Raw genomic sequence first — 13928 nt, 5'->3', positions numbered from 1 at the left:
GCTCTATTGAGGACAACCGGGGATTAATCCCCCTGAGTGACAAGCTGGTGTCTCGATACCCGTGGCCGCAACAATATATGCATATATATATATATATATATATATATATATATATATATATATATATATATATATGTATATGTATATATATATATATATATAATCGTATAAAAATGAATTTTTACCTGCTGAAATACATCACACCTTAAGTCTCTCCACATGGGGGAGCCACCTTCATCCCTTCGGATACAGAAAAGAGATGCACTAAATTTAGTCGGACATATAATCTAAATTTGATCGCCTGTTTGGAATAATTTAAGCTATAGTCAATTGATCAATTTCTCATGTAACACTTTATATTTAAAAGTCAAATTTAAAAGCACTTCACAAGGAGAGAAAAGCAGAATTAAAAAAAAATAAAAGTAACGGCGAAAAGATGACATTTCACTGCAATAAAATGACAACATAGTTACAGTAAATATATGAACATCCCCCTTTTGCACACAGGATATTCCAAACTCATCAGTCTTCCTCGGCTACCCGCTTATACACTTTGAGTGACCCAGCTCACATCTTGGTGGTGTTGCTACTGCATATGATCACAACACCTTGATGCACCACTCCTGCCCACATCCTGACTACCCCCCACCCCACCCAGACTCCATGGAGTGTTTATGGCTTTTTATCTCTTTCTAATAACTTCATGCTTATGCTCTACAGTCCCCCCAGCGTGAACAATGATCTATAAGGCTTTCTTAATTCTCTGCTGTCCTCCCACCCAGCTTTCTCATTCTAAGTGCTGGAGATTTCAATTTCTACCATGCCACTTGGCTTGGAGTCAAGTCCTCAAACTGCAGTCCACAATTTTAAAGACAAGGCCATTTGCAAAACAGCTGCACTTAGTCTGTGTCTTTTCTGCCTCACATAAAAATGTTAGTCGTTCCTTGCTTGATTTAGTCATGTCAAACTTCCCCTCCAGCCTGTTTTGCTCCTCTTCGTATTTTCTTGGCTCTTCTGATCAAGTTCTTGTAAAATTCGCGGTCTCATTGATGATCTTGAGTGAGCTGCCAAGGTACAGACATTTATGGCAGTTCAACATGGCAAATTGGTCGAGTCTGAGATCCACAACCTCCTTCACAGACTGTTTTTTTTTTTTAATCTCAATGCTTGCTGACATAAACAGTTCGTGGAATTCCTTCCTCAACAGACCGATTTCTCTCCACCATTTCAACCTTTTACCACTCCAGAGATCCCATTCAACATCCAGACCCTGGTTCATTGAGATATGTGGCAAGGGAATCATGAAAAAGCAGCTTCCATGCTCAAAACCTAACTCAGAGGAACCATAAGTCCATCAACATGTGGGAGAGGGGAGGAAGGGGGTGTCAAGAGTTGGCCTAATCATATTATCCTTCCACATCATGAGCAAAATGATGGCATCTCTTATTATTTCTTCTTTACTCTCGAATCTCTGATCATCAGTTCAGCTTCTACTCTGATATTCTACCCCCATGCTCTCACTCTCTCCTTATGCAACAATCAGCATTTAAATGCTTCCCCCTTCCCTACCCACCCTCCTTCCTCCCCAGTCTACTTCTCTGGCGAACCACTGGAAGAGGTGCAATCCATGGAGCTACTCGGCCTCTCAATATGTCACACCCTATCTCCGATGGACCACATCGCTAAGCTGGCAAGCAGATGCTTTGGAGTTCTCCACAGAGCTAAGTCTATTCTTAACCATGCAGCACTCTTTGAATTGCATGAGATATTCATCTGAAGCATCATGGAATGCAGCTCCCACCCATGGACTGATACAGATGCTGAGCCATCTTGCTCCCCTGGAAGCGATCGAAATAAAGGCTCTCTGCGTTGGAGACATATCTCTACAGGAGGCTGAATTCCAAGTTCTGTTCCTCATGCACTGCAGACAGGTTGGTGGACTTGATTTTCCATTGCCATGCTTCTGGCTTCACTCCTGTCTCTCCATCCTTTCCCAGTCCACCAGTCATACATGTTCTTTCAGAATTGCATATCTGGTTACTCTCCCCAAATCCAAACTGAATGCTCACTTCCATGTCTTCATCAATCTATTCTCTCATCTGTGGAGCCGACCGACTCTCCAAGACTTTCAAAAGTGTTGCCCATCATCACCTGATGCTTTCCCCAATACGCATCTTTGCTGTTTTCTACTTTCAATTACCCCCCCCCCTCCCCCTTCCACACCCCTTCTTCTTTCTGCTATTTAACCACTCATTTATGGTGTCTTTGCCTCCTCACCCCCCTAGCAACATCCACCAATCTGTGCACATGCAGTCCTCCATTGTTTCACAATTCCATGAGCCTATAATTCTGCATACAAAAACAAAAAGAAACTGTAGATTTCATAGAGAACACCTTATCCTCGCACCTGCCATGGCACTTTTCTATCACCTTCCACGGCACTTCAGCAAAGGACTTCTGCGATTCATTGGGACTGACTCAATCTGTCAACTTCCTCACTCGGATCTCAGCCAACGGTACTCCATCTTTTTGGATTTTATTTTGACCAATTTCCCAGAAAATATCTGCTGTTCTTCCTCTGCTCCAATCTGACCATGAGATTGTCAAAGTGGTCATCTCTGGCTATTATTAGAAAACCACCTCAGCGCCGTCGAGTCTGGCATTTCACTCAGGCCGACTAGCAGGGTCTTCAAGCAGCCAACAAACTTCTAGACTGGTCTTCCATTTCTACTTTCTCTGACATCAACTCATCCCGGGAATTCTTTCAAAGAAATTTGCTCTCTCTCATGCGCAGTTTCATCCCATCGTTTCTTCAGTTGTCCAAACCTTCCTCCCGCCCATGGTCGACTGAAGCTTGTGGTGAGGCAGGTGTCCTGAAATAAGTTTGCCTCATGGAAGGCAAATCCTCCTGAAGACAATCTCAGTTCCTTCCACAACTGGGAACAAGTGGGTGTCTACCCTGAGGAGAGCCAGGAAACAACACTTTTCTCATCTCAAGTCTGAACTGTCAAACCTGTCTCCTTCCTCCAAATCCTGGTGGCATCTAGTTAAGTCTGTTTCTGGTGAATGTTCCCCTCCATCCCTCCCTTACCTCAAATGGCCACACAGCTGATATACACATGTGAAAAGGCTGAATGCTTAAACTCTGTGTTTAAACTCACCCTTACCATGTCTCTCCGAAAGGACTGCCTGAAAACCTCAACCCCCCCCATCTGCTTTCTCAACAATCCCGTTGAAGAAATCCTTCCATTCAAGCTTTTGGGTGTCATCTGCCACGATTTTTCCAATAGAGTACTGCTCCCCCTTAGGGGTAGTGCTCCTGCCTCACACCAAGCTCGACTTCACACTCTGAAAACCAAGGCTTTCAGGATCATTGGTATCTCCCGTGATGAAGATGAGTCTTTAAGTCTCTCACCAGAAGCAGGTTGGTGGTCTTTCTGTCTTCTACTGTCTCATCTCTGGCCTTGTCCCCCACCTCTGTCTGTGATCTGCCCCCCCTCCCCCTACCCCTATATTTCCTCAGGGCACTCAATGTCCGCCAAAAAAACCCCACTGGTAAAACTGCCAAAATGAAGAATCACTGCTCACCTTCGCTCTTTCATTCCTCATTTTTCGCACCTCTGGAACAAACTCTCATACTCTCTTCAAACTCGCTTGTCCCTTGAGGTCTTCAAAACAGCTGTTCACCACCACCTCTTATCTTCCCCCATCCAAAATCTTGACCTTTACTACCCCCGTTAATCCATCCCAAACCCACCTCCTTCAAATTCCATGTTTTCCTTCCTGAAAGTCCCCGTAGTACCATCTTGTTGAACCCGTATACCCTGCCCCATACCTCTCCCTTCCACAGATATCCTGTCTTTGTTCCCCACTATTTTGTGCTTCCATCCCCCACCCCTCGTCTCTAGTGTAGTAGATAGTAGAAAAATCGTGCAAATTATGATACAAGCATAAAATTTGGCATTTCTGTTCTGCAGGGCTTTCTGATCAAATCTGCCCGATTGACCATTTGAAAATCCAAATTTTGAAAAATTTGAAAAACAAAAAAAAAACAAAAAAATTTGAAGTAACAGCTGGCTGAAATTCTTGAAGCGCAAGTGAACATCCCAGACAGAGAACCAAGGGGAGATGCAGTCATCATTGATGGCTCAGCACTTATCAATGCCCTACCTCCACGCACTTCAAAGATATTTGATGACTATGCTCAAGAAGACATCATCCCAAAGGTGGAATCCTATGGTGCCAGGCAAGAGAGGGTGAACGTAGTGTTTGATGTGTACAAGAAGTCAAGTCTGAAGTCTGAGGCAAGGTCAAAAAGGGGGCAAGGAACCAGTAAGACCCCAAGTAACTGGAGAAGCTTTCTTTGAGATGACAGCAACAAGATCGAGCTGTTTCACTTCCTTGCGGAAAAGATGTGTGAAGCACAGACGACAAGCACAGTCATTGTCACAAAAGGAGAAGATGCCATTAGCAACACAAGGAAGTCACCGGATGCTGTGTCTCCATGCTGTCATGAAGAAGCTGACACTCAAATATTTGTACATGCCAGGGATGCAACGACGGATGGTAGCAAGTCCATTATCATTAAGGCTAATGACACGGACGTACTAGTCATAGCAATATCTGTACTGCCATCATTACAGGAACTAGGCCTTCAGAACATGTGGATTGCTTTTGGCCAAGGAGCCAAGGCACGATGAATTCCAGTCCATGAGGTAGTTTCTGCAATAGGGCCTGAGAAAGCTAGACGGATCCCATACTTCCATGCGTTCACTGGATGTGACGTCGTGTCTGCCTTCCGCGGTAAAGGGAAGAAAACTGCATGGCAGACTTGGAACGTCTTTGATGATGTTTCTGAAACATTCACCAATCTCAGCCAGCATCCAACATTGATTCGTGATCTCGACTTTTTTGAAGTTTTTTTTTTTCTCAAATTTTTCAAAATTTGGATTTTCAAATGGCCAATCAGGCAGATTTGATTAGAATCCCCTGGAGAACAAATGTGCCAGATTTGATGCTTGTATCATCATTTGCACGATTCCTCTCAAAAATTGCTGTTATCTACCCCACTACTCCTGCCTTGTTATATGTTTCTGTGTATTAGCTCTTCCATGAGCCTCAACTTGGTAAATACAAAAAAAAACAAAAAATTCCCATGCAGTGTTCAAATATATAATTCAAATGAAATAAAATAATGACTTTAAAGTTCATATTAAAAATATTCCAGAAGTTTACCACCATTGATAGTGTCTTATACACCGCCTTATTTAACATGTCCAAGTACTGCAAAACTGGAGGTTTTTGGAAGCAGTAAGAAGGTGATATGTGTTCTGAAATTGAATTGAAATAAAATAAAGATTTCAAAGGTCGTATAAAAAAATTAATTCCGGAAATTTACCGCTGTTGATGCTTTTACACCACCTTATTTAACACATTACATTAGTTATTCATGCCTGTTGTTTGTGTCCTTTATGACGTCCATAAAAACAATAAATTTCCTGTTTGCCATGATTTTTAATTTTGTTTCAGTCATACAGACAGACAAAGTAAAAAAAAATTATCTCACCCCTCTCTGTGATGTGCATTCGGGACAAATTCAGAGCCAAATAACTGCTAAGCTTCAGGTTTGTCTTCCGATTCATGTTCAAAATATAACATTCAATTGAAATCAAGTTTGTCCTTTATCATAAACTAACGTTTGTGGATGGACGGATGGACAGACAGACATTAACCTATTGCATTACCCTGCTTTTTTATTCACATGCGCAGGGTAACAATAACAATGCGGACTTAGCAAGAGGGACACAAAGAGTTGCAGTGTACTTGGGAAAAGAATATCAGGCTGAACATTAGTCAGTAACTGAATATAATAAAGGCATCCGTTGCAAACATCAACTTGTTATCAATATTCATGAAACAGAGATCGACATTTAACCATCCCGAAGTAGCTGCCAAACAGAACAACAATTTGGTTACATTAGATGGGCATTGTGATGAAACACTCACCGAACTTCCCAAGGCTAGTAGTGCTGGTGTTCACACGAGTCTCGAAAAATGTGACCTTTTGCAAATCATCACAGGCAGTGAGTTTGCGCTGCACAAAGAGGGGAAGCAGCATCGAGGGAGGATGATTTTGTTGGCATATTGTAAGGAAAGAGATTAATGATGTTATATATTTTCAGTAATTGGCCTAATTCATCATAGAGTGATCCTCCATGCGTCACAGCCTTTTGCTAGTTGTCGGGTTTCTACGGTTCGCCCAGTTAGGAACCATTCACTAAATGTAAAGAAACCACAAAAACACCACATGTTTACACTAACAGAATTTTTTCATTTATGTATGTAGACAAACATGCCTGGAGAAACTTCATTAATGGATTCTAAGAACATGGTTTCTTCATTATGAATCAAAGGAAAACAGACAAATAATCAATGGATTGTGCAGGAAGATGAATAAATAAATACCTAAATAACTAAAATAAATACATAAACAAGAACAGCACTCAATAGAGTGCACACCTCCACCAGGCTGAACAGTTTACGTGTTGTAGCTCACTGATAGTGTGGATCTGCATGGGACCTTAACCAAAATTTAATCAGCTTGTTCGTGTTACCTACTCAACTCATCCACCAAGTTTTGTCCGAATCCGTCCACAACGTTTTGAAATATCATACTATATATTGTTTTTGGCACCATCTCTCAATTGTGAAGAATCACTTTTAAAATTCTCGTATCCGCATCTGGATATTCACCAAAATTGAATCGATTTGTCATCATCATACAGCCAACCTGTCCACCAATTTTGTCTGAATCCATCCATAACTCTTTGAGATATCCTGCTCACAGACAGACAGATGGCAAAGGTAATGACTGCCAAAAATCATACACGGGAGCAAAAGAGCAAAATTGAGTACAATTTTACATACAAAATGATGTTATCTGAACAAAGTTCACGAAAAAATTCACAATTTCACATTACAAGTGCGAACGACGACATCCCCTGAACATCAACACATAAGAATCGTTTAAAAAATTTTTACATACATCGATAAAAATCTACAAACGCCATGTGCACCGAGACATGATATATAATAAGTAATTTTATTCGATGAAATACCAAAATAATCATACCTAATGAAATCCCTCATAAATACGTAAATGTTTTCCATCATATTTTGCTGGTGATCTGGTGCCTTATGTCTAAACACTGGAGTTTTGAAGATGTGGCTGAAAAATTTCAAATAAATTTCAAATTTACCAATTTTCAGGGTTTAAACCTTGCATAACTAAAGGAAAGAAGTCATGGGGAGGAGGACATTTCCCCTTTGGAAATGCCCAGCTGAATGCGGTGAGAAAAGTGGTGCTGTTGTTGTGACGCCGCTGGTACCCAGAGTAGTCGGGAAGTGACAGCACTTCCCCCAAACTCAGTGGCTGTGTTTGTCTCGACTAACAGTCTTGTGTCATGTCACATATGTTCGTTTGTTTCCATGCGTGTGTGTGCAGCATCACCACTTCGAGCCTGAGATCATGTTAAAGGAAGAAGACTATAAGAAGGTGAGCAACAGTGAGCCAGATGGGGCTAACATATACTGTATATACGAGGAATAGGTTTAAGAGATTACAATTTCTACAGGAGGATGTGTGCCCCAGTATTATGACTGCTCAGCAAGAGAGTGCCGTTAAGGCATCTGGACCGGGAGAAAATGACTAGACCTGGAATTTGGGTACTCCACAAACCAATTCGGTGGAAATAAATTTATCCGGTATGGATTATATAGAGGGTGGTGATTAGATCTACTTGAGGAAGCAGGTCAATCAGTTGAGGAACCAATCAGAACGCTGACATCTAAATCGCTAGAAGATATTCGTGATGGTGTTGTGATGGATAGTCTGCCAAGAAACTCAAAATTAGTACATTTAAATATAGTCCTTGGAGTGAGTAGTTACTTCATACTGGTGAGTGATGACAAGGGTAAGCGTACAGTCGCAGAATTAGCAGAAAACTTGTGTGCAAAGAGATATGGAAGAGGTGATTCGGCATCTAAGGACTCAGAAATAGATGACAACGAAGATACACCATTTTGGACCTATATAACAAAAGAGGAAAGTCACTCCTTCGGATATTGAGCTTGAGACATTTCTGAGGGAGTCATCCTGAAAACGGAATATGGATTTATGAGACTTTTTTGTGGATTTACCAGGTCTTATAAACAGAGAAAACTATATTGTCCAGAGCCAGGACTAAACTATTTTTGTCGGTATTTATATTTATAATTACGTCGGTAATATGTTGTGGTCGTTTGAATATTAATGGTGGTGTGACTGGAGTGCAAACAAACAAAAAATAAAAATTATATTTCTTCAAGAAACACACGATAGAAAAACCTTTCAAGGAGAATGGAGGCGGTTGTTCAATGGCCAGTGGTTTCTTTGTGATGAGGATTTTAATGTGGCTGGGATTGATTTTTATTTGGATTCTGCTCTTCGGGTGTCTTCGATTGCTTCAAATCGATTTTGAGAAAATGTTTGTCATCCCTGGAATTCAGATTGGATGATCAGTTATTTATCAGTCCAGCCCATATCAGCCGGATTTTTCCAATCTCCCCGTCAAGCTCATCTGCACACCAATCTCCTCCTTCAGTCCATCCTCCCTTGATCCACCCTCTTCACTTCCAACATCCTCCTGATATATTATCATATTGATATTAATTTGGCAAAGAAAGAATCACAAAACAGGTATTTTTCCATCTGGGTTTTCAGATCATTGTGTGGTGATCATGTGCATATATATATATATATATATATATATATATATATATATATATATATATATATATATATATATATATATATATATATATATATATATATATCTCTCTCTCTGAGAGGTAGTCCTTACTGGAAGTAGATATGTTAGATAACTTCCATTTTATTTAACATATCTACTGCCTAAGCATTTCCTGTAATATGGAAACAGTTGGTACAACAGAAAAGCACAAGGTTTTGCTACTTGAGATTCTGGTGGGACAATGTGAAGGCCCAAATTCACACATTTTGTCAGCAATTCCAGATTTTGTCCTCAAAATGCAAGAATATGGAAAGGAAGGTTTTAGAAAATGAAACAATAAAGTTGCAAAATAATAAACATTAAAGCAGAAACACTCACAGAAGCAAAATATCCACTCATAAACAGTCTCTTTTAAAGGAAATGACGGATAATCAGGCCAAGGGTGCAACGGTTAGGTTAAGGATTTAATCACATTTCGAAAATGGATGCTCCACTTCAATATTTATTTGACTATGAAAAAATAATTAAAATCACATGGTATCGCAAAAACAGATTGGGTATCTGAGAACCTCTGGCCGAAGTATCTGTGTAGGCCAAAAGGAAATTCAGACCATTGTGTCAGAATGCTTTTCAAGTTTGTCCGTGGGAATGTGCACGATGATGCAATAGATGCGTTTACAGAAGGCCCGTCTCACCTGAAATGTAAGTAAAGGGATAAATTGGCAGTTCCTTTGTCCTTGACAGAACTTGGACAATCACTTGAAACTCTGGCTTTGGCAGCAGTGCCTGGACTGGATGGAATTCTACAAGGCTTTGAGGTCCCATTTAGGACTTCAACACCTCGCTGTACCAAATGAAATGTGAGGTGTGGGGAACTACCGCTTAGCTGCCAAAGTGCAGTACTGCAGTTACTTTATTGGCCAAAAAGGTGATCCTCAACTGCTTACAAACTGGCATCCAGTGTCACTCCTTACAATGGATTACAGAATGTTTTCAAAGCTTTTTGTGAAGTGCGTTGCTCCATTTGTTGAGGACATAATCATCCAGATCAGTCTTACTGTGTAATTTGGCAAAGTAATAAACATCTTTTTTTATTGTGAACCTTTTGCAGCAGTCAACTGGTCTAAGGGTCAGGCTTTGTGGTTAGGTCACATACAAGAGTCATTGTCATCTCTTCCAGCTCAGCTTACATGGTAATCTGAAGGCCTCAAGTACCTTGGAGTTTTTCTAGGTGCAGAAATTTTAGTCAAAATGAATTGGGAGGACTTTGATGATGCTATTGAAAAAAATATTTTTTGCACAAATGGAGGATTTTCCTTGAACAGCTCTCTTGTAAAGGGAGAGTATTGGTTCTTAATATTATTTCTGTTAACGTCTGCACGTAATTTGACGTTTCTCCTCCGAAACTGCCGGACGGATTGTCGCCACTTTCGGCATGCGGGTGATCTGTGGTCTAATGAACAGCATGGGCTTTGTGAGATCACGCCAGATGGAAAGGTTTGGGAATTTTTGGCGATTTTCTAATATTTACATTAGTTTGCATGGCGACGTGTGACGTCACTGCTGAGAGGCGTAATGACGTCATGACATCATCGGTCATTCGCTGACGTCATTACGTCTGTCGTTGACAGACCGTCACCGCTGAGAGGCGTAATGCCACTCCTAGAAAACAGCATCTGCAATGTAAAACCCTCTTCTGCACATGCTGATGACCTCAGAAGGTGAATTTGACACAAAAAATGTAACAAGAAACATTGTATATAAAGAAATTCTATAAATCACATTGTGAACACTGGATATATTGACGTCCTAACGAACCCTCACTTTAGAAACTTCGCGCAGAGCATGGGTTTGGCTAGTTGGTTCTTAATAACCTTTGTATTTTTTCATTCATACAAATAGTTGGATTTAACTCAGTTGCCAGCATTTCACTCCAACATGTTGAATGCTTGGCAGGCTTTTAGAATGAACCGGACCGATGCACCGTACTCATGGGAGATGTTCCTGAATGAAGCCATTTTTTACAATCCCACGTTTGGGGAGGTTTCAAGGGATCACACCATTATTGAGTATTCTTTGAGGGCAAATATTTGCAAGGTGTCTGATTTTGTAAGAGTTACAGGTAGATGGAGCAGTGCTGCTTCACTTGCTCAGCTGACAGGTATTCAATCAATGAGATATGTTTCCCGTGTGCTAGGTATGGTGCTGAATGCTTATAAAGGATAAATATCTGTGCCGGGAACAGTGCCACAATGCAACTGATGCACCGAGTGCTCAATTCCCTGATTTGAGGCTGACACCAATGGAAAAAAAACCTTTCGAGATCATCTTGAAAAGGCTCGACTGACATTGTGTTTAAACACTATACAACAGTGTCAGCAACTGATTGACAGGCCATATGTATAAAATTTTCATCGGATTGATTTGTGATCTAATCTCAAAATTACAATTAAGTAAATGCATTGCCTCGTTATCAAATGAATCCCCTTTCCAACCTAATTGGGGAGATTTTTTTTTAGAATAGACTCATACCCAAAATAACAGGTGACTTTCTGTGGGGGTTGGCTCACTGGATATTACCGACTAATCATCTTTTGCACCTTTTCTTGGAGCTAATTTTAGATTGGAGCCGGATGCCAGTTGGCTCATTTATGATACATTTTCCTGTTCTGTTGAATTGCTTTGAATAAAAGATTAGTGTCAATCTCTGTCTTCCTCTCTCTACCTTCAATCGTTCATTCATTCCCTTGCTTGTTGTGCCAAACTTTGGCCCCACTGTCACCGTGTTGATACAGCTTAAATCTTGCCCTCTGTGACCTCACTTGCATGAGCTTAAATTTTCGACACAAAAATGACAATTAAAAAAAAAACATAGGACCACTGGACCTGTAGCTTATCTAGGCCCTGGCCTAATGTTGTCTCCCAAATTTGGTAGCATTCTGACTGGTGGGTCTGGAGAAGAAGGTTTTTGAAGGAATTTACATGATTTTCCAAAAAATTGACGAAGTTGGCCATTTTGACACTTCTAGTCAAGTGAACGGCATGAGCTCTGCAATTTAATATCCCTACCCTTGCCTAATGTTGGAACTCAAATCTGGTGGATCTGGAGAAGAAGATTTTTGAAGAAATTTACTAAGTCAGCCATTTTGACTTGCGTCAAGTCATGTGACTGGAATAAGCTTTGCAATTCCTGTCAACAGGCAGGAGAAGAACGTTGCTGCCAAATTCCAGCCGGATCAAACCAGCGGTTTGGCTGAAGTCAAAAAAAAGAGACGGACGGACGCACGGATTGTCGGTGCGCAATGACAATACCTTATCTGGAATTTAAATTCCAGATAAGCTAAAAAAAACCTATAGCAATCATCATGATGGTGGAAAAGCATTCGAGGAGAGCTGATCAAGACTATCCAAATTAAATACCTTGCAGAAGAAACATATTCCAGTTTATTACCTCCATCACCGTAGGTGGATAGAGTTTATGTGTTCACCCCTGTCTGTGTGCGAGTAGAATATTTGGTGGAAAGGTTAGGTGTATGACAAGGACGAACTGATTCGATTTTGGTGAAGATCCGGATCCGGATCCGACTACTCGAATTTTTTCAGTGATTCTTCACCATTGAGAGATCGGGCTCAAAAATGATATATAGCAAGATATCTCAAAAATGTATTGGGCCCGATATGTTCTCATGGATCAGGCATTACGGGGCGGAGGTACGCGCTCTACCGAGTACCCTTCTAGTTTTTATATGCAACGTTTGCATTTGTATAATGTTTTGATGTGCATACATCCTGGGGGTCATTGAGGGGAAAGGTATTATCCATACAATCTGACTGTGCATCAAAAGGTCAGCAAGCTGTGAGGAAGATTATCCAAGATGATGGAGGAGGTTACAACATTCCCTAAACGGTCTAGGCGATAGCATTTCCCCCCAAATGGCTGAAGATAAACCTTATGGAGAGAATAGATTCACTGTATCTTACAACTTTGTGAAAAAGGCAGCGATGAGAGAGAGAGAGAGACGTAATTTATCGACACAATTATGAACTGTGCACGTACAAAGGTTAGGGGGGAAACAAAGTGCTCGGTGGCTTCACAAGCAAGGGCACAAAGAAGTCCATCACACTCTTCCAGGAATCAATATTAACAGCACTCGTTTTCCAGGAATACCTCTGGAAGCCATCACCACGTTGAGGTGAGTGAGCTGCGGCAAATCGCTGACATTTTTATGCTCCGCTATCTATGTGAATAATTGATGTCAAGATCTGTCTTGGCATGATGTCATCCACCTCAAAACCGCACAATTCATGGCTCACTATGATGTCATTAGTAGGGATACTATGGTGAATGTGCTTGGCACCCAGAAACCCAAAAGCTCTATATTTTATGGGAATTCAATACACCTACACTCGGGAGGAGTACAGCAAATAGCATTCTCTACTTCAGCAGCTAATTGAGTTTATTTTTTTTTCCAGTGTCAAGGTCGAACGTCAGGCCTGGCCAGCCGGTTCGAGAAGGACTCGGGCCAAAACTCCCCCCCCCCAACACCCGGCCAACCCCACAAGAACGTGGGAATAATTGTGCCCGTTAAAGAAGCGTAATCAAGTCCAAATATAAAAACAAGGTGCCATATTATCGAACAATTAAACTGCAATGCAGTTCCTGGGTTCGCCATGAAACGCTCAAATAACTGATGAGAAGGAAACTTTAAAATGAAACTGTTATTAATGAAAGCGATGATAAAAAATTAAATTTGGAATTGCTCTCCTTTCTTGAACCTGTGCGCTCTGAGTTTGAATAGCGAGACGGCATCATGTGGCATCTCCAGGATTGTTCTTAAGGACATCCAGGGGACTTTTCTGATATTATTTCATTGCGTGGACAATCCTGTACCACCGAGTGTGGTCGGTCTTACTTCCTGGGCAGTGATTTCTCCGTAAATGCTCAGGTTTCCTGATGCATGTAACTTTAAAGGGGACTTTTATGAAATGAAGTCAGTTGTTGAAATCTCTTCCTCTTCTTCTTTCGTATGGAGCACATGGATGCGAGTTGCATTATTTGCTAGAGCCGCAGCTGTGCTGCTGATGCACTGCCCCCCCCCCTGTAGGTTAGAGTGGGAATTTTGAATTCGCTCATGGTGC

At 41.1% G+C, this 13928-nt stretch overlaps 1 protein-coding gene and 1 long non-coding RNA gene across 8 annotated transcripts in view; one reads left to right on the top strand and one right to left on the bottom strand.

Annotated features, from left to right (window-relative positions):
• LOC147025838 (uncharacterized) overlaps window positions 1-11891 on the top strand; it is a 35269-nt gene extending 23378 nt beyond the window's left edge. The window contains exons 3-4 of the long non-coding RNA XR_015058023.1: window positions 7505-7555; window positions 10746-11891. This is a non-coding gene — a long non-coding RNA (uncharacterized LOC147025838). The remainder of the gene's footprint in view (window positions 1-7504; window positions 7556-10745) is intronic.
• The window catches only part of LRRC56 (leucine rich repeat containing 56), a 77546-nt gene that overhangs the window by 49672 nt on the left and 13946 nt on the right, over window positions 1-13928 (bottom strand). For 5 of the 7 annotated variants that reach the window (XM_085880708.1, XM_085880714.1, XM_085880707.1 and 2 more), the window contains one exon: window positions 6007-6094. In XM_085880708.1, coding sequence (XP_085736834.1) covers window positions 6007-6094 — 88 coding nt within the window. Of the gene's footprint in view, window positions 1-185; window positions 241-6006; window positions 6095-13928 lie in introns of those variants that run through there. The other 2 variants (XM_085880713.1, XM_085880711.1) reach the window with 2 other exon arrangements.

Source organism: Eptatretus burgeri, chromosome 5 (genome assembly GCF_056783735.1).
Source record: "Eptatretus burgeri isolate ZD-2024b chromosome 5, Ebu_testis_v1, whole genome shotgun sequence".
NCBI lineage: Eukaryota > Metazoa > Chordata > Myxini > Myxiniformes > Myxinidae > Eptatretus > Eptatretus burgeri.
Note: the sequence above shows the minus strand (reverse complement) of the source record. Positions and strands in the feature narration are given on the sequence as shown.